General features: G+C 40.2%; 1 protein-coding gene across 1 annotated transcript in view; it reads right to left on the bottom strand.

The window, feature by feature from the left end:
* Positions 1-22,114, bottom strand: part of ntn1b (netrin 1b) — a 55,282-nt gene that overhangs the window by 5,366 nt on the left and 27,802 nt on the right. The window contains exons 3-6 of the mRNA XM_061700429.1: positions 20,430-20,618; positions 12,468-12,617; positions 9,211-9,264; positions 4,951-5,025 (exon numbers count right to left, since the gene is read on the bottom strand). Coding sequence (XP_061556413.1) covers positions 4,951-5,025; positions 9,211-9,264; positions 12,468-12,617; positions 20,430-20,618 — 468 coding nt within the window. The remainder of the gene's footprint in view (positions 1-4,950; positions 5,026-9,210; positions 9,265-12,467; positions 12,618-20,429; positions 20,619-22,114) is intronic.

Here is a 22,114-nt window from a genome sequence, read left to right as displayed (position 1 = left end):
GCCAATAGCGTGTGATTTATTCTATGATAGTCATTCCTATCACCATTGAGTGAATAAGATGATGTTACAGTAAGTACAGCAAGCACGTGAAGTAATGCACTTCCTTTTAAAACAAGACAGCCATTCTTTGTGGCCGAACATGATCACTTTTTGGGAAGCCACTGACGGTTCTCTTACTAGAGCCGGGAATTAGGTGAGCTTGAGGGGCGGGGCATTTCACTGTGTATGTGTTTGTGTCTGCACAAAATGCACGCAATATCAGAAGAAAGAAGGTTTGTTGGGCTGAGTAGAGTTAGCTCTCACAGGCCTGCCATTCAATCGCGGCCCTCTCCTTCATCCAGACACATAATGGGTGTGTGAGGGGGGTGGAAGGAGGAGAGGCCACTATTTGTCTTCCCAGCCACAGAATAAGTTCCAGGAGAATCGGAATATGTTTCGACCTCATGAGCTGTCCCGGGTTCTGCTCCCAGAGCTCCATCCAACTCCCCAGCGTGAGAATCCACTGGAGACAGCGTCCTCTTCTCTGCAGCATCCAGGCACCGAGCCTCACTTCTTCTTAGTATCTTTCACTCTTCCTCACTCAAGTATATTCTCGTTTTGTGTTTAAACACACACAAATCCCCACACGTCCGGCCACTTGCTTTAAACTAAATAGCCACTGGCAAAAGAGGCTCACTCAGCAGCGGGTCAAAGAGTGTGTCGCAAAATAGTGACAGTGTGGTGAGACACAGAGTGGGAGAGGAAAAACAGAGGTTTTGTGAGAGGAAGTGATAAGTGTGAAATCGGGCTGCGCTCAGACAATGGCTGCCAAATGAGACTACCTCACAGCCAAACCTCCTGCTGGGCTAAACTACTTTGTGCAGTGTGCTGCAGCTTGACACTGCACCATCAACAGGCAAGGGCTAATGAAATTAGAGCTCACTTAATTATAGCAGGAGGCTCCTGTCTCGTCTGGTTATCAGCTGAGAGAATGATCAGGGACTTGCGAGCCTTGGCTGAGTGCACAGGGGGCTTCCATACGTTACCACCATCCTGTAGCGTCGGTAAACACATGAGGCTTTGATTCATTGTTCTCCCGGCGGCACAACGAGGGAGGGAACGTGTGTGCTGAGGAGGATGTCAGGCGACTAAATAATCCCTTTGTGTCGGCTGTCTCCGTAGCGACGGCGGTGATGAAAAACAAAAATTGAACAAACAAAACATATTTCTTTCTCTCCGAGGTGGCGATCCGTCACCGTCTGCCTAATTTACCACCTGTTTGTGCCCCCAGGAATGCTCGGTGCTGGCAGAGTGCCCAACCGTGTTTAAACAGAGGGCCCCTTCCCGTGACCCGTGGGGGGCCAGCATGGCCACGAACATACAGGGGTTGCAGCACCGGAGAATATGGAGAGACCAATAAAAGTGAGGCGACAGGCCTGAGAAATGAATGATAGCGAAAAGAAAGAGAATGCATGCTAAACAAAGATGTGTGCAACACAGCCGCAGTGCGCTTCAGATGGAATCATCTGCTTCCAGAAGAACTTCAGAGAGAAAATCAACGGGAATTGTATGACTCCCTTTAGAAACTCAGTGACTCGCTCAATTCTGATAAACTACTATTGAAAATTCAAGCTGTGACCAGCGATCAATTAACTTTTTCATGGCCAACTTGCTAGCCGCAAATTAAATGGAGTAGGCAAAAAGGTTTCGCAATTCAGTCCCCTTCTGTCCGATCCAGATATCGGACAGAAGGTCCGATATCACCTTGGCTTAATAATCACAAATATTATTAAGCCAAGGTGAAAGACTTTAACTCCTCGATAGTGACATAAAAATGGACAGTTCCCACTTAGTGGCGGTGCGAATGTGAATGTGAATGGTTGTCCATGTCTATACGTGCCCTGCGACTGACTGGCGACCGGTTCATGGTGTAATCTGTCTTTCGCCCAAAGTCAGCTGGGATAGGATCCAGCGCCCCGTGACCCTAGCCAGGATAAGCTGTGTTGAAAATGGATGGAAAATAAGTAGTTAATAGTGAAACATGTTTTCCTTTTATTTATTTATTTATTTATTTATTTTAGTCAGTATTCAGTACTGAAATTACTTAATTAAGGTATGACGCAATGACTCACAATCACAAATTGGTTGTGGAACTGTATGAGACTTCAGGCTATGTCCCTATTGCATTTTACAGCTAATAAAGCACATGTATAGTCACTTTCAGGATTCTGTTGCACAAATTATTGAGGTATGTCATCTCAACAAATTACAATAAATATATTCTAATTTCACTGAGATGTATGGCAATAATTAGGGCAATGTAATGCTGTTGGCTTTCTGTCAAAGTTCAAAAACAACCACAGAACGTTCTGATCATCCATCCATCCATTCTTCCTTTTTTTATTCCACTTATCCTACTCAGGGTTGCAGAGAGGTGGAACCTCTCCCAGCTGACTTTGGGGGAAAGGCGGACTATACTCTGGATTGGTTGGCAGTCATTCACAGGGCACATATAGAGACAGGCAACCATTGACACCTATAACTGAGTAGGAACCGAACCTACACACAAGTTAGGTGACTGAACCATTACATGATCAGTGACTGTACTTTCTGATCATGTGAAATTAGAATTAAATACAGTGGAGCTGTGAAAGTCAAACACCCCTTTAGTCATTCAATTCAGAATCAGAATGACATTTTCATGACAATGTGACTTCAAACTGAATATTTCTAGTTCCATTATAAATGGTTCCTATACAGAAAACTCAATTGGACAGTGACCGATGGATTGTGTTTGACTTAAGAGGAATTACTATATTTGACTTGTTTCAAAAATTGGAATCAGTTCTCAATTCATCCATCAATTCATTTTCTATACTGCTTGTCCTCATTTGGGTCGCAGGTGAGCTAGAGCCAGCCAACTTTGGGTGAGAGGCGGGGTACACACTGGAGTGGTCATCAGCCAATTACGGGGTGCACCTGAACAAACAGCCATTCACACTCACATTCACACCTATGGGCAATTTCGAGTAGTCACTTAACCTAACATGCATGTTTGTGGAATGTGGAAGAACGGCAGAGTACCCAGAAGAAACCCCCATGCAGAGAATGTGAAATCACAGAATGGAAAGGTAGACGTGCTTACCGAATCTTACTGCAAGTCAAGATTGCACTTGCGCTTGTGACCCACGTGAGACGACTGTTCACCCTGACTGAGGAGGCGTGTCCTTAAATACAAATAAATACTATAGAGGCTTTGGTTTATGACTATGACAACCAAGAAATAATGATTCTCTCTCCCTAAGTTCCAAACAATAACAACTTTGAGGGATGATTGCCATCATATCAAATTAAATACTTCATGATAGGGGCACAACAATTGTGTGTAACAACCACATTTCTCCACCAAGAACTTCTGGTTAAGGATGTTGATTATAAAAGCTTACTCTACACACCACATCTGGTAAAAATCGGAGGAGACCTACATATCATTTTGGATGGATTCTTGATTTAGCCCCAGATTTTTTTCAGATGCCTCTATTTGTTTGTGTGTGATCCACATTTTGATAAGTTGTGTGAGAAAGATGTTGGTATTTGTCTGCATTGGAATAAGGATTGTGCATTAATTCTTGCCATCTGTGAGAATGTATGCGCTGCAAAAGTTAAAGTTCCATTGAATGCATTATTTCACTAATATAAGGCATTCCTATTTAAAAGCTGGTAATGTTATACCTGTTACAGTGCGTTTCAGTCCTATTTTCCTGATGTCCACCTTTTGGGACCTACACGCATCTGTCGGGATTTTAAAACCATCTGGGATTTCATGTCTTCAGTCAGTATGAATTCTTCCGCTGCACTGTGGCTTGTGTTTCTCTAATCGTGTCTTCTTGCCATTGGCTGGTCGTGCATCAGTGGGACACATCATTTGGTCCACACGTCAGGCATTATGCACAGCACCGCTGATTGATCATGATGTCAACTAAGTGTGTTGACAATATCGTTACCCTGATGTACCAAGTGGGAGAATAAATACACTATACCAGGGGTTAAAAAAGGCAAGCGTTTCTCTATTTCACTGTTTCTATTTCACTGTTTCAGTGGTATGACACAGTCTCGTAAAGTATCACAAGAGTCATGATATTGGTGTGTGTTATCATATGAATAAAGTTCTCATTACCCTGCAGTTGTTTGTGGCGTATTATTTGACGTACCTTTTTGATGACGAAGATGGAGCTTCATTTCGCATCGCTGAACTCGTCCATGGCCGCCAGTCCCATGGTCCCGCTCGAATGAATATTTTAAGACTAGCAAAAATCGGCATAGCTGAGGCTAGTGAGTCTCACAGCTACAGTATTTTCATCCAAAACCAGCTTATTTTCATAATATCGGAACCGCACAAGTACATGAAGACGCACTTGCGTTACTGGTCGGACATTTCGCAGCACCACAGAGAGTTATGGTCACAATTCCGGCGATGATTCAACCCCTACACTCTACAGTATTATATCTAGCGAAAGAAATGTGTAATCAAAAGCACCTGTCCTGTGTGATTACTGTGTGAAGTAATTGCGACATACAGTATATACATCAATTGATCCAGTTGCCTTATTCATTCATCTCCCAAAAGCTCATTCTCTCAAACACACACAACCACACACACTTATACAAACACGCATGCATACTTCCCTTATGGGGACCTGATTTTTGGTCCCCACACAACAAAAAGTCCCCATGATGTCACTACGCAAACAAACCTTTGTCCTCATAAAGTGATGAATAACAGAACACACATACCAAATTATTCCACCGGAGAAAGAGAAGATGTGAGTACAGATGAAAGTGCATCACTGGCTGCGACTGTTTTAGTCATCAGTTGCTGAGCTGCACCAGGGTGTGGATGCTCTGCAGCTCTGATTAATTGAGACATTTAACGTCTGCAGCAGCACATTCTTGCCTAGTGGACTCACTCACCGTAGTCTTTTTTACAGTACTTCTTCATGGTGATCTTCATCTTCCCTTTGGAAGCTTTACAGTGGGATTCGCAATCTGGGAATCAGAGAAATACACATTTTTAGCGAGTGATTTATACAACATATTAAATCACATATTAATCTACAGCAGTGATTCTCAACTGGTGAGTCATTGAGAACTCATAAAAAAGTGGAAAAAAGTGACAGTTTTGATTATATTTTTAAATTTCATTTTCATACATGCAATTATTTTCCTCCTCAATCCACTTTTAAATGACTATTGCAGATGTGACTATGTGTAATTACGTTGTTTTTTTTTTTTTTAAAAAAGATGTTACGTGTTTTCAAAGGCTATTTTTGACAAATAAAATGGCCTTGATTTCTATAAAAGTGGGTCACGACATAATGACCATGGAAAAAATGTGGGTCCAGTTGAAAGCTCCTGTTCTGAAGTGTCATTGTTTGACAACCCTGCTGGATGTTTATTACTGTGGAACACGCTGTGCTCGAGTTGTGCTATGATGTGTACCCCAAGTGTGTCCCACAATGAAACATTAAGAAATCATCCTCTGCTTGTCAGTAAGACTTTTCAAACATGTACCCTCAGCAGGAGAGGATGATAAATAAGATATCGGCGCCCATATCTGCTTTGGCTTGAGATAGTTTTGCCAAACTAGGACTAAACACAGCATCAAAACCATTGGAATACATAAGAACAGTTCAGCGGAACATTGTTAAACCTATCTAGACAGCAAGTTTGTATTGCCACCGCGTGGATGCAGCGGTTTCAGGTCAGTAAATACTAAAGCAGCAGGATTTCCTCTTGGCGCAGGCCGCCCCAAGAGCGTCGGCGCCATCGCGGTAACTCCTGCGATTTGCTGTGCAGTCTTTGTTTTACTGCAGACTTCACTGCTATAATAATTCGACATCATCATGATCATCATCATCATCATTTTTGACGTGTACGTACAGGTACTGTACATTATGTAACTGCATCCTCTGCTGTAAGCTGTTTACTGTACTGTATTTTTAAGGAAGACCAGTTTGAGGATGTTTGTAAGCATTTGAAATGCAATTAAAGTGTTTTGGAATAATATTTTGTGGAACATTTACAGTTTAAACTAGTCATTATTATTACTTATTAATTATTAATGAAATTGTACTAATTCTTAATTATTTCTATTACGGGCAATTAGAGCATAATTACCTTTAGGGGAGCATGAATTATTTGTGGAACTTTGCTATTCGCAGTCGGACTCGGTCCCTATCGCCCACTAGTAGCGGGGATCCACTATTAGCATTCGCCTTCTCATCAGCTCATCCTCATGAAGCAAGGAGGACAACACTGTGACACCAGCTGAGGCTAAATGTTCCATCCTGAGAGATGCTACACAGACTATAAGTCTTAATTTGTGTCTAAAAAGTCGCCAGTTTAATGTGCGCTTGGCATCGAGTACCAGACTTTAAAGCTGGCTGCTTCTTGTCACAATGCCTGGTAACGTTCATATGTAATGAGGGAGCTGGTGTTTGGACCAGAGGGCAAAAACTGAAAATTGAAATCATTTGTTCTTTCACTTTCCACTGACTAACACAAATTGGAAGCAGGTCATCTCACTAGCGTTGCCCTAGCTCTTGCTTTCTCTGAGTAGTAAGCCTTGTTCTCCCTTTTCTGGGGGGTGGGAAAGCTGGGCTGGGCAGTTTAAAAGAGGAAGGAGGTGCAGTTGAGAGAGGGGGGACCTTTCAGCTTGCCTGAATATGGACAAACTTCATTATTTCTTCCAGCTCTCTGTCCAGTCGTCCCCTTTCTTCTCCATTATGCTCAGTGTGAATGAGGTTGCCTGGGTAATGATGGAGGAAGAAAAAACGCCCCTCTCCTCCCTCTTAAAAAAGAAAAAGTCGTTTGGTTTGTGGGATAAGGATAGAATTCATGCATGCAGAGGAAGAATTTTTGCTGCTTTCTCAGGTGGCGGATCATTAAAAAAAAAAAAAAAAAAAAAAAGCGGAAATCTCAAAGTAAATGACTAGTCCATATCAAGCCTGCTTCATTTCCATGTGAATGTAAGAAAGAACGTGGATGGGGCCTCTATTTGCCACTGGCCCCTGGGGGCCTTCATCACCCTCAACCCACCCACCCCCACCCCCTTTGATTGCCAACACTGACGTTGCACCCCCTCAGAGCAATCGCTGCACACTCTGAGCCATTACACCCGCAGCGCTCATTAAGGTCCAATCTCCTGCTGGGAAGACAAACGCCCCCATTGTGTGGCTCTGTGGCAGCGCCACGCTCATTCCGCGGGGTCGCTGGGGGACCACACGGCTTCTAATTTGGAGGGTGGTGTCTATACAAAATCCAGGCTTCACACTGTCTCAACCCTGCTTCCTTCGCTGTCACTGGGAGTCAGAAATACCTCATCTCGACCTCAGAGATGCCGCAACAGGGCAGCCGACCCAGACAAACGTCTTTGGTCTCAAGCTGAAAGGGGTTCAGAGAGACGGCTGACACTGGCCCATATCAATGACAAAACAATGCCACTCCTTCAGACACTGCAATGACTACGTGTCAGGAATCTAGCTGTTGCTGGCTGGTGGCTAGTAGAATTGATATTGGTCCATATCAGTGACACAACCGGAAACCCTTGAACATTACTGGGTTAAATATTAGTTAAACAGCAGACCAGCTAATAAAGTAGTCAAAATATGACATCACTTCCCTTCATTTTTACTTGGTTGTGTTTTTATAGATTTAGTTATTTACAAAATGTATGTGAAGTTTGATTGCAGTGTTGGTAGTTAAGTAATTTGTTGTTAATTTTATGTCAATTGTTTTAAAAAGATATTGCTTATCCATACTCCTGTTTTTTTTTTTTTTTTTTTATGCGGGGGGGAGGGGAGATTAATGATCCTTGTTGTGGCCTCCAGTGGGTCGACAAACGCCCCTGCCCATTTTAAATCGCCATCAAGCTAATTCAGGCAACACTCTAAACAACTTGGACAACAGGTTCAGAAAGAGTGTGAACCTAATGAGCCATGAAAGGGCACACTCCAAAAAATGACACTAAAGCGACGGGTAAATACCGCCATGGCACATCGTCTCATGTCAGTACTCCAGCATGGTGACTCTTGTCAAAGTAAATGAACAATAGCTTCTGGCCTGGTTTCGCTGCCAGCGCAGTCAGCCTTGATTGAAATACAAACTGGTGCAAATGAAGCATGTAATCAGATTAAGGATGAAACCCTTGGGAGGCTGCTGCGCAGGCTGGGAATATGGGCAGCAGCGCCGCAGGGAGCAATGAAAAAAAATCTCGCTGGAGTCTGGAGTTTACATCAGCGGTGGACCTCAGTGGTGAGAAGTGAAACTGTGCTGCTGTGGATGGAGGTTGAAATATGCAATTATAAATGCAATTTTATTTACATACATTTCCCTAAGTGGTAATGACTGAATTATACTGACTTAAATGTTCAGACTGTACATAATATTACAGTATCTTAAACTTTTTTTAATCCAGTAAAGTACATTTGTACTGTACAGTTCAGACGTATTTATCTTTGAAGTACAATACAATGCATTTAATCTTTTAACATTGTTTGTTTTCAAACATGTGTTATTTTCCTATATTTAACTGCAGTGTAAATGTTCTTACAGTGGCTTACAATAATATGAATAATATCATTTAGGAATGGCATATATGCCCCGTTTTTCCACGGATGCTCGGGCCTACAATGCGAGTGTAATTTAATGTTGGTCATTATGGCGGTACTTGGTGTAAAAAGTTTGAGAACCACTAATTTACATACGTAAAGGATTAAGTTATACACACTAGGATTAAACAGCAAAAACTGATGAGCTGAGCATTAAAAGTGTGTGATTTGATGAAATGACAGTATGTTGTTTGGTGTGAAAGCATTATGGAGGACTGTATAAAGCGTTTCACGACTTGGCAGAAACTGGCAAAAGTCATTCAGTCCTATTTAGTTCACCAAGGAAAAACAGCAATCATTGGCTTAGGTCACGTACATTTGTTTTGATAATCAGACTTATTAGTAAAGAGTGGCCTCAGGGTGACCATTTTAGACTCGAAAATATGGAAGTTCAATGCAAGTACAGCAATACCATGCAATGCACAACACAGACTCGTGAAAAGTAAATGTCAGGGCCAGGGAGGGGAAATTAGTGGCTTAAACGAGAACAATATCAAACAATGTCAATAGATTTGTAGTAAATGAGTAAATGTGTAAGTACAATGTTTGCATTGTTACTGACCTGATGTCTCATCGTAACTGCTGTAAGTCGCTGTAGGGGATGCAACTGGAATCTCTGTGGTGTAGACAGGAAGACACTCATTATTTGTCATTTAAAGAGGATCATTGACATGTGTTTTGTCCACTAGAGCGCACTTTGTCCGGCCTTGGACCATATGTAACATATCTCGGAGCATATATGAAACACACCTAAGGGATTGAATGTGATGTTTCTTAATGACAGCTGTTCTTGACATACGCCATGCTGAAGCATCAGTGGTGAGATGAGTTTTGTGTTAAGTGTTGGGCTCTCGCCCGATCGTGGTATAGCTGCAGAGGCAGACTGGAGCTGACTGCGCTATGGTCGAAAGCCAAACATATTTTGGTTTTCTACTTCATGATATGATTTACATTCTAAATCATATTGGGGGCCATTTTCAGCGGCTACAGACATGTCTTGCTTTATCTAATAATAGCAGTTAGATACTTGTTGCTTTTTGATAAAAACAGCTACCAATGATATTTATCTCAGTGTGACGCTGGTGTATATTACTAAATAACTAGAATCTGCAGCCAGCAGATACAGCCAATAAATATACAGTATCAGCCATCATTTCTTTGGACCCATTCTGGGGATTTACCATGAGACGGACAGTTAACGATGCAGAAGGCACACAAGGCCATGTTAGGTGAGTGGTAACGCTCTGTTTATCCAGGCTACGGTTTAAACAGCCAAATACTGTAACTATCCAGAATAATGGAACAGGATATAAAAATAACAAGCTATGACTGCAGAGCTAACAAGCATGCACTAGCATAAGCATTTGAAGTCATCTTTGAGATAAATGGAGCATGCAGTGGTTTAAAAAAAAAATATGAAAGCAGTTTTGATTTGTAAAACTGTTATAAGAATAATAATGGCCAATAAATGGCCATGCTGTTATTCAGCTGGAAATATATTTACAATAGGATGAACCCATGGTTGTTTATTTACTACGCAACATTAATATCTGAAGACCAGATTTCTTCCTGAGGGTGGTAAATCCTAAGTGTAAGCAAATTATTTACAATAGCACCACGATTGTACTGTGGTGCCCTGAGATACAAACTTAATTCATTCCCAGGCCACGCTTGTGACTCAAAACACGAGTATCTCAAATCATCGTTCTCTATTGAAATTAATTTAAATGCTATTACTCTTTTCCAGAAAAAAATATGTTTGTTTAAAAAATACATTGAGAGTTAACATCATTAAATGGAACGTAAAAGATTCAACCGTTTGTGAATCATAATGTAATGCTGCAATTCAATTCATTGTGATGCTCTTTGTGGTGTGCCCCCCTTGGCTGTTGAGAGGCAGTGTAATACAGTCATGCAGACAAATGAAGAAGAATAGTACCTCTTCTTCTACTATTACTGTAAGTGACGATGTAAGATGCAGTTATATTAGTCATTTTTCATAGAGCAAAAAAATAAATAAAAATAAAAACGTCCGAATGACAGGTCATTTCTCAACAAAACTCCTAGTTTGGGTCACTCGTATCTCAAGGCACCACTTTATTAGTTATGATTAATATAATATTATTAAGGATGAGAAGTGGGGTACACCCTCAACTGGTCACCAGTCGACCACAGGACAAACAAGCATTCACACTCACAATTTAGTGTTGTTCAGTGTTGATGCAAACTCCACACCGGAGGGTCTGAGCTGAGAGCCATACCCAAATTTGGCCACTAGGTCATGGTGGTGAGTCTCATTATTAATCATTAAAGTTAATTATACACCATGAATAAGGTTGGCACCTAGCAAATTAATCACAATGAAGCATTTGTCAATAATAATATTGACTTGGCATTAGAGGAAAAACTAATTATTGTGTTAGTCCTACCTGGTCCTGGACTTTTTGATTCCCAAATTGGATAATATGGTTATAAATCAAGTTATTTAAGACATGGATACCCAACCACCGCCCAATGTACAAGTAACAGACCGCACAGACAGTTATTTTATACTGTATGACTCTGCAGACTATTTTCATTTTGTAAAATGACCACTTAATACAGTCTCATTCCTGCACGTTTCACACACAACCAAAATGACCCCCCAAAAAAAATGTAAAAAAGAAAAAGGTAGGGGAAACCAATTTAGGATGATCAGAGGTTCTCTTTTCCTCTGACATGTTAAATGTTTGCATCTGAAAGGTATTTTAAAAATAATTACATGACATAATTTTGCATGTACAGTATTTGTTGAACTGTAATGTGGCTTGCTTTTCTGTACATCTGACAGTACTGCACAAATACTTTGCTGCTATACATAAATAGATTTTTCAGGTACCTGTACTTTACTCGAGTACTGTATATTTCTTTTTGTAATGACTTCTTACTTTTACTCCCTGCATTCGAAAACAGATGTCTGTACATTCTATTCCTTACTTTGTCAACATAGTCTTTTTACATAAATAGAGAGAGGGAAAAGCAACCGTGGTTGCGATCTTGATTTACTGAGATCTTGAGGTCATACAAGGTGAGAAAAACAGGGACACCAGCGACATGGAGGCAACATGAACTGGAGCACATTAACGACAATGGCAACAGATTCGGAGATTCAGCCTTATTTGAGAGAATTGTTTGGTGGTTTCCACTCCAAAGAAAGATTTGTGGCGAATGAGTTGTTTTTGTGCCAGACTAAAACCCACAAGCTTCTGGGGTTCATAAATTCTCTGTCTAATCTAAAATAAAAACAAAAAATAAGGTGTATTTTTTTCAGTTGTTATCATTAGCCAAGTGAAAATGTTTTACTCAATCCACAATGTTTTTTTGATGGTGTAAATATGGAGTTTAATTTAAACTATTTTGTCTGTGCAAAATTGGTTGTCATTGTGTCAAGTTATCAAAATGAGTATTGTATATAACAATATTAAAAATATTTTTACTTTTACTTACGTACAGGACTTGAATCTGTACTTCTATTTGTCTTCTTTTTTTTAACACAAGTATCTATATTTCTACTTCAGTACAAAGTGTGAGTACTTTTAACACCTATTGCAATTTTTGGGTGGTCTCCACATCAAGCATTTGTGCAGGTACTATGATACTATGACGACCTGTTTAAGGTAGTGCTAGCTCGACCAAATGACACATACTGACTGATATTTCCCCTTTTGTTCCCATGTTTGTTGTAAACCAATTTTACATCAAATTGAGAAATAATAAATTAAGAAACATTTTAATAATGTAAAAATTATTCGACTTGTGTCAGTTGGGAGAAAGGCTTACTGATGCAGGGGGCAATAGGGGAGCGACTCTGCTGGTAACCCTTGGCACAGCGGTTACATGTGATTCCTGCAACGCCGTCCTTGCAAGGGCATTGGCCTGTCGTCTGGTTACACGTCTTCCCTGCTGCTCCAACTGGATGGCAGTCGCATGCTGGAGAGAACAAATGAGAGCAAATGTCAGGACACATCAGAGAAATGTAACCATAACCAAGTAAACTTGAAAACACAAGTAGTTTAGTTTACACAGAAGAGCAAAACAAATATTGCCTTTCAAATTGCTACAGTATGTCTCCAATGAGCCCTGTGCTGGCTCTACATGTTCCCTACATTAATAGTAATCTTAACACTCAAACCTAGTGAGAAATCGTTCCCTTTAGAGTTGAACGGGTTTTCTTTCAGTAACACCACAGAGGAGGAAATGGGCCTTGCAATAGCATAAAACCGCATATTACACAGCTTCCCTCACCCCTTAATTAGAGGTAAAAAAAAAAAAAGAAAACAACTTGATTCCGATTAGCAATACACACACTATTTTTGTTTCTTCTTATGTGTGTTTCAGTATTGAAATGTATGCAGTTATGCGCCTGTCTTTAAGCAGCACGGGCGCAGACGTTTGTGATCAGACACGTGTACTCTTCAGATTGAGTTTCCGACACAAAGCTTTTTGCCAAAGACATCCTCGCAAACACTGGCTGAATAACGTTTCCCGTTAACGGTTGATTGGAACACACTTCAAAGTCTATTTAAGCGGTTAGCTGGGAAGACTGCATGTTCAATGTGAGAAATTTGCTCTGTGAGTGTGCGCAGTCTCTGCCAAACAATTACCATGAGGCACTGTGTGAAGTGCAGGCCCTGCCGTCCTATTAGCACTGAAAGTATTGCACTATATGTACGACGTAACTACTAGTCATTCACATTAAGGTTAGCAGTTAGCTCAACTCGTATCAGACTTTAAAAAAAAAAAAAATTTAAGAGCTCACCACCTCTTCATTGTGGCTACGAGTATAACTGCAACTACAAGAAAAAAGTTTCTATGTTGCAAGAATAGAGTCGTATCATAAATGTTTTTTTTTTATTTTATATTGTTATAACACCTACTACTAGTACAAACAAAACAATTATATTTATAAAGGTCATATTATTTTGAGAATGATGGTCAAAATTCCACTCAGCAATTTTCTGCGACAAGCAGCAGCTGCTATTTGTTGGACAGCTGCCATATATTTAGAACGTAATATCATGAAATATTTGTTAAAATGACACGGTGCAGGGATGGTTAGAAAGAATGCTTCAAAATTCTGAGGTTTGGGTTTTGCATTCCAAAAACATTCATGTTAGGTTTATTGAGGACTCTAAATTTGTGTGAATGTGAGTGTGAATAATTGTTTGTCCATACCAGTGGTACTTAGTAGGCGGCCCCCGGGCCACATCTGGCCTACCGGCCGCCTATTTCTAGCCCTCAAGATCAGACGAGATTTTCATAGTTATATGACTGCAAGCCACACTTCACTTTGCACAGTTCAGTGCGCAGACGGCCAGCCCGTTCATTTTGAACGCGCGGCTTGCGCACGAGGTAGGCACAACATTTAATATAACATATGTTTTCCTTTATGATTTGTTGTGGTTGGGTCAGCACATGTAGACTGGGACTAGTCTCCATGCAAACGATACACAGACCGCCTATTGAGACTGCCCCAAAGTCATTCGCTGTTAAGGAAAATATGCTCATCTCGACAATTTAGCTTCCTTAAGCATTTACTACTTTTGTGTTCATTTGTATAGCTGTTATTCAAGCGGACCGATTCACATGGCTTCTGCACGGCAGAGTGGCTCTAAGCAGAGTGTGTAATTCAGTCAGTAGAGTGTGTGTAACAGAGTACACATTTCATTCGACTGTGTGCGTCAATGACAAAGAGAGTGGTGACACACACGTTTTTTAGTCAAAGTTACAGGATGTGTATTAGTTAAAGTTACGCGTCTCGATCGCTAATGAAGCTACTTCGCTACCATAAGTGGCGTGAGTTGTCTTTCAAAATAAGATGATAATACAGGACAGGGGTCATGTTTTGTTTGATGCAACTTTTCATTTTAATTCATATCAAAATGAATGAAATGATGCTATATTATATTACAGTTCATATTGTTGTTGTTTTGAATGAAAAGAACATTTTGTTTTAAATATTACAGTATTATTGGATGCGACCTTACCGATCTTGATATATTGACCTTTGACTCATTGAAAATTATTTCCAGGTCTTTAGGAGTTGTATTTGAGTACCTGGGCGATACTGTATGTGTCCTGTGATTGGCTAGCGACCAGTCCAGGGTGTACCCCGCCTCTCGCCCGCGGATGTATTTCTTAAACTGCTCATACTGATGGTGTTGATGTAACATGACAGGATCACCAACAGCCATAATCTTAACACCAGTGTATGTTTATGCTCGTAATATTGTTCAGACTTTGTTTTTTCATAAAATCCTTTCTTGTGAAATTACAACTTAATCATTTAACAATATCTTCATTATTGTTGATTTTGTTTACATTGGAAGTCATTGACGCTCACTGACTTCCATGCAACGTGGGTTCAGTTTCCACTCAGTGAAGGTGTGAGTATGAGTGTGAATGGTTGTCTGTCTGAATATGTGCCCTTTGATTGATTGGCGACCAGTCCCGGGTGTAGTCCGCCTTTGACCCGAAGTCAGTTCATATAGACCGTGAATAGGATTGTAGGACACATTGAGGGCACAATATAGGAGATAAACTATACTGACTACTTTTTCAAACACCAGTGCAAAATGTCCAACTCACTATTGTCGTGTGTGTGTGTGTGTGTGTGTGTGTGTTCCGGGTTTTGTCTTCCCCTCCCTGTTTCACACACACCTGCTCCTGTGAGCATCTTCACCACCTGTGCCTCGTTCACCCTAATTACCTATTGTATTTAACCTCGTGTCTCATTCCCTCTCGTTGCCAGTTCGTTGTACCTTGTCGTCAAGTTCCAGCATTCCTTGTCACAGACTCACAGTAAGACTGTGAGTCTGTGACAATTATCAACCTTCCGATTATCAACCTTGCCTCTTTGCCTCATGTTCTTGGATACTGTTACCTTTCTTGGATTGCCTGCCTGTGTACTGACCTATGCCCGTCTATTAAACCTCTCTTTTTGGAAACTGTCCATTTGTTTTGGAGTCGTGCATTTTTGGGTCCTATCCTCTGTTCCGTTCATGACATCTATAGGGCACTAGATAATGGCTAGGGAGAGGTTCGAAACACGGCCGAATAAATATAAGTAACAAGGCTAACTGTTAGTTTTACTGTTTGTACATTGTGGCCGCAAACTCCTGTCATTTTTACTGTGGTGAATGACTCAGAAGGACATTATTTCTGTTGTCCTGGCTCACTGCTAATTTTAGGATTCGGTACAATATTTGAACAGACACTTACAGAGCGCTTAATGGTCAGGCTCCTCCATTCTTGCTGGATCTGGTGTCATTTCTTTGTCCTATTAGGTCACTGCCGTCTGCTGACCGGCCTTTATTTGCTGTCCCTCTCAGTAGTTCAAAACGACACATGATCGAGCCTTGCAGTCAGCAGCCTTGATCCTAATTGTGTAATGCTAATTGTGTCAGAGCGGTCTTTTTAAAAAGCAGTTAAAAACAGATTAGGCAAAGATTCCAGTGAGATATCATTGTTTAGAATTGTTTTTTTTTTCTTTCTTTTGGATCATAAATATTGAACAGGTCTGACATTAATTTTTTACAAGCTGATTGGGGAGGAAAAGTCACTCTTGACACTCCCGACACCACAGAGCAATCAGTCAGTATAATCGTTACACCGGACAAACAAGCCTTTGCTGACTTTGATCAGAAGACGGGAATCCGGCTCAAAATAGGCCTGATTATTCCCGTGTGTGAAACCTCACTATTGTCTGGTATATTTAGTGTGGCCTTGAAAAAAAGGGGAAGAAAAAGGGGAAGGGATTAGATGTAAGGGATTCAGGCAGAAGTTGCTATGGTATAGTGGTACACTTGAAAAGGATAAGCGTTATAGAAAATGGATGGATAGTTTAGACTAGTAAAATGCAGTATGTATCCTACTGGCTCAATCTCTTTGGACTCTGTGCTCAGTTAAAGGCTTCAACTTCCAGTAATTTGGGGGAACAGGAAAAAATATATATATCTAATGTGATAGCCCTGTTTACTCTGCGCTTGACAAGGGATGAAGTTGTTAATCGATGAACTAAAGCATGAACCATTCTATGCTGCCACTGAGTCAGATGAAGAGTTTTCTCCCATCCATTAGGCACACAAGTGCAAGTGCAAGTACATTTAAATGAGCTGTCGCGTTAGCCAGGAGTTGAAGATTGGGAATAAAAGCAGACTTCCTCCGGGCTGTGTTGGCACAGCATTGAATTTCCTGTCCAACAACAGCAGAGTGGGACGCTTGGCTGATTTGAACAATAAATGTAAGCTGTTTAACTGATGTTAGCTCGGTTGGCCAGTTTTGGTCACCTGAGGAGAAAAGGCAACAATCAGGCTGTTTGGCTTTGATTCTCAATCACCTAGCTGGCTAAAGGAAGATGGCGACGTGATTTTGAGCTTGTCCGGGTACTGATCCAGCTGTTTAAGAAAGACTTTGCAAACATCAATGGATGTCAATACATCATCAGGCTGAGCGTAAACCTCTCTTACATTAACCTGACACCAGATCCGACACTCTGAACGTAACTCCTCTCCAAATGTGTGAAAATATTTGGACTGGCAGTGTTAAACAATGCTGCAAAGGAGCATTTCTAAGTGTGGGTGATCTATCAAGCTTTTGTTCAACACAGCATAACCACATGTAGTAAATTGATCCCAGTGCTGTGTTTATAAGAGAGCTTTGACTTAAGCAATGTTTTTTATTGTCCCGGTCTTTCATTTCATTGCAGTCAGAACATATAAGGATGAGACCAAATGTTGTGTTATGCAGAAGCAAGTACAGGACAGAACAACAGAAACTTTAGAAACTATAAAATAATTATAGAGATAACTAATATTTAATTAATATGAATGGATAACACATTTAATACATTAGTCTTGTTTTGTAACAATGTCTCTTCTCAGTACATTTTATCTTTGAAATTCATTTTCAATGATATTCCCTTTCTAAAGCATCTACTGTACATTAGTGGAATGAGCAGCACAAGTGAGGATGTGCGTTGTGCCCGTGCAAAATATGCCAAATCTTCGGTGTCTTTAGCTTACTCAAATGTTTTTGTTCCCTCTTGGTGATTATTCAGTTTTCAGCAGTACCCCTTTGCAAGATCTCCACAGTTTTAAATTTTTGTCCTATTGGAGTATTTTTAAGGTGTTTAGCACAGCTGCCTGAGGGTTCAAATCTCCAGTCGGGCCATCCTGTGTGGAGTTTTCATGTTCTCCCCGTGTTTGCCTGGGTTTTCTTTGGCTACTCCAGGTCCCTCCCACATCCCAAAAACATACTTCTTAGGTTCATTGAAAACTGAATTGTCAAGCAGACCCACATGAATGTAAGTGTGAATGAAAAAAATTATATATATATATATATATATATATATAATTTTTTTTTTTAATTATATATATATATATATATATATATATATATAATTTTTTTTTTTAATAACATATTTCAGTTTTAAATTTCTATAGTGGGACACTGTGACACATTTCCACAGGGGTCAATGAAATAGTCCAACTCTGATTAAATGACATTTTGTTGTTTCGACAACAATGATGATAAGTACTGTATATTATCTTCACCCTTTACAGGGAACACAGTGATATGTCTGTGCATATTTTACATTTGTCTTACACACATTATCACCTATTTAGTGATGCAGTAGAACCTCAGTTATCATTTTTTATCCAGTCCAAAAAGCCTGACTAAAAGTGAATTGTACGAAAACTGAAACAACAGTTCGCTTTGGAAATATGTAAATCAACAGAAAGCAACAGAATTGCATAATGCAGAATAAAATGAAGTGAAGGACTGTTCAGGAAACCCTTTCTTCAAGGCTGAAGTAATGTGTCACACACACACACATAAACAGGAAGTGTCCTTTTCAGTGAAATGGTTTGGTCAGCACAAGATGCTCCCCTTTTTTCTCCCCTGACAATAATCCTCAGAAGTTTAGCCTCAGACCAGAGGTATGTGCCCCCACCTGCGTCAGTGTGTTGTGTCGGTTCGTGTGTGTGTGTGTGTGTGTGTGTGTGTGTGTGTGTCGCAGGTATGAATAGATTAGTGAGCTGGTTCCAGGATCAGCTCACACCTCAGCTTCTGTTTGTTATGTTTGACTTGTCAATGATTCACAGGGTACCCCGAATAGCTTTGTGGTTGTACGGGTCTGTTCACCAGTGCCGAGACAGGTGGCTCCTTTCTTCCAAACTTTCCAAAGAATTCCTTTAATACCTCAAGCATGACAGTAGGAGTATTGGCAAAACTGCTTGGGAATAAAGGGATTATTTTTACTGGAATATGACAGGAATTTGCGAATGTGTGAATGACAATGTGGACTTTTCAGCACATGATCCAAGGTGTTCTCCTGCATGTACGGTTTAAAGTGTGGAGTTAAACAACCAGTGAAAATATGTTGTTTTATAATGCCTCAGCCTGTATTGGCCACTACAACTGTGCTTCAAAACTCTTACTGAAAGATAGATTTAAATTTCGGGTGCCAAATCTGTGTGGACTGATGAATTGATGCTGCTGTTCTTGAAAAAAAATACCGTGACGAATATGGTTGTCATTGGACAGTGACATAAATCCCGTGAGAGGTGGGGACGAGGTACATCCTGAAATGATGACAAGTAGATTGCAAAGGAATGGATCATTGAGGCCAAATTTCTATCAACCTTTACAAAACATGTCACATTAACACATGTAACATATGAAAACATACTGTAATAAGGAGCATTTATTTTTGTCATAAGTGAACATGTTTGCAAAGTACAGTACATTACTGTAGTACTGTATTATTAATTACTTTTTTAAACATTTTTTTATCTGACTTTTTGGTGTCACAATAGATCTCTTTGGTGATTTATGGACTCATTTTTTTGGTACTCCTCCAGGAGATACATTGTATTCATAGTCATCCGTTCCCTGCTGCAGAGATTCTTTTGTTTGTAGAACATAGGTGACAGTTTTATTTACATCTTTTTCTAATTTTCTGCATTTGCAGCAGTGTTTGAGATCTCAACACTGGCCTGAAATTGTATCCAGTTCTTCAACTTTGATGAAGTTATGAATTTTGTCCCTCATATATTCAATTGTATTGAACAAAAAAACGTAACACTTAAATTTGAGCTAACCTTGTTTTTGGAGCCTGACACATACAGTATCATAAACAACTGGAACGCATTAAACTTTATTACGAGCAATGCAATATGTATACCACAGTAGTCAAGATAGTTATAAGATTAAGTTCCCTTTAGAGACTTTAGAGACTATTTTGCAAGTTTCAAGTTCATTGACATCCATTTTCAAGAGTACTTCTCTCCTCTGACTTTGGGCAAGAGGCAGAGAGTACGCTGGACTGCTCACCAGCCAATCAGAGGGGAGCTATAGACAAATAACTATTTCATTTAATTTTTGAATTTAATTTATTGGTGATGTTGTGTTGATGTGTGTGCGCAACAGTAAATGATAGCAATATAAAGTATAATACCAATTTGAACAAAGCAGTGTTTGGGAACTCATGCAAAATGGTGTTTTTTTTTTGGGTGGGGGGAATTGTTTTCCTGAAAGGTTTTGGTACATACAAGGATTTCGCCCGACAGCGATGATATGTGTTTTTGGTGTCTGGGAGGAAATCGGAGTACTCAGAGAGAGCCCACACATGCTCAGGGAGAACCTACAAAGTCCACACCGAAAGGCCCTGCAATATTGTTGTGACGAGTAACAGTGATAATGTCTTGACATGTAACTTCTGTTACAGTGTAATTTTACCTTTGCAAGCTCTCCGGTGTGAAATGGACTTGGTCATGTCCCTGTAGAACCCTTCCTTGCAGTAGTGGCAATGACGGCCCGCCGTGTTGTGACGACAGTTCAGGCAGACACCTCCGCTCCTGCGGCCTGACAGCTTGTACAGCTCCATGTTGAAGCGACAGCGACGGGCGTGAAGGTTGCAGTGGCAGGCTGATCGGTGGGACACAGGGAGGCAACCAATGAACACTCAACACTCCGACAAGAATCTTTATCTTGACAATTAGCAGTTAAGCTCAGCGCGGCAAAATATTTGCTGCAAGCTCGGGCCTTAATAAACACAACATTTAGCGTCGCCAAGCTGTAAAAAGAGCTCCCTATGTTTTTGTAAAATATGGCCTTGTATATGTAACAATGCAATGTGAGTCTGTCACAGTGAAACAGAAGGCTGTTATTGGATCAAATGGCCTGCCTTGTGAATAATGCAGTCCGTGAAGAAAAAGGCCTGGCGCCAGCTCTCTTTGACTCCGCCACCTGCTTGGGAATTTAACCTTTGAACCCTGGCAAGAAAACGTACTTCCGCTCTCCTGCAAAGAGCTGAGACTGTTCTGTTCTTTGATTTATTATCATTACTATTGTCAGTCATTCATATTCATCTTAAAGGTCATTCTCCTCATAATGCGTTTACTTTTTTAAACAGTTCACCTACTTAAGTAGGCAGTTTTAAAGCATACCTAAAGCTTATTAAATTATTGATATTGTTTTGCTATCTAACACTTACTGTGAGGCTGTTAAGGTTTGCTTACGCAATTTAAAGTCAGCACAGAGCCGTCAAGGCCACGCAAGGCCTTTTCTGCCTGCCTAAACATAATCCGAAGTGATGACTTACATTTAAAACTTTGAATTCTAATATTTTTTCCATTAATTTGTATTTTCTACAGTCTATTCTCTTTCATAGTATTTCTCTTAGCTGCATTGTTTCCAGTAGTGTATATTGATGTTAGATTTGTTTTGTCCAATCAGATTTTAACTCCATGTGTTGCCATGTCAATGTAATCTTCCCGTGCCCTTGTGAATTAGCAGTGCTGGCTGATGTAACTTAAACTAGTATCAATGCGACTGTTTCTTGAATCGATCAGATTTCGCTGGCCCTCGATGATGTCAGCATTTTTACATCTTCTGATTAGTTGGTTCGAGCAAAACTTGCTACAGCCAATTATGACTAGCAGAATGCATCCATCGCAATCTGGATACATGAATACTTTTAATAATGAGCCACTCTGGTGACGATGATGTCCTTTATCTATTTTTTTGGGTTTGTTTTTGTCGTGTTTTTCGATAAATGAACTGCTCCAGATGATGTATCTGTTAAAAAAAATTGGAGGAGTGAGCAGATGCAGATGTCACGTGACTCACCATCATATTAGACCATATTAATAGTGGTTACCCTGTTTTGCAATTGTATGGAAGATGAATAATGTTAAAATGTTACTTACACATTTCCTGTACAGTTAATAAAGGTCTTGAACTGATTATTTTTATTTCTAGTATTTTTAATTTAGAGGTTTCATTTTTCAATATTGGAACCTAAAGGGCTTCTTATTCCACCATCAACAAGCATTAATGAGGTTTTCGCTATATTTTGTCATGATTTTCACTTTTGTCTGCTATCGGAAGGAATCTGGTGTTTACTCTTCCTATGGGCAGAG

This window comes from Phycodurus eques, chromosome 16, assembly GCF_024500275.1.
Source record: "Phycodurus eques isolate BA_2022a chromosome 16, UOR_Pequ_1.1, whole genome shotgun sequence".
Lineage (NCBI taxonomy): Eukaryota > Metazoa > Chordata > Actinopteri > Syngnathiformes > Syngnathidae > Phycodurus > Phycodurus eques.
The sequence above is the reverse complement of the archived record's forward strand: the minus strand, read 5'-3'. Positions and strand labels throughout refer to the sequence as shown.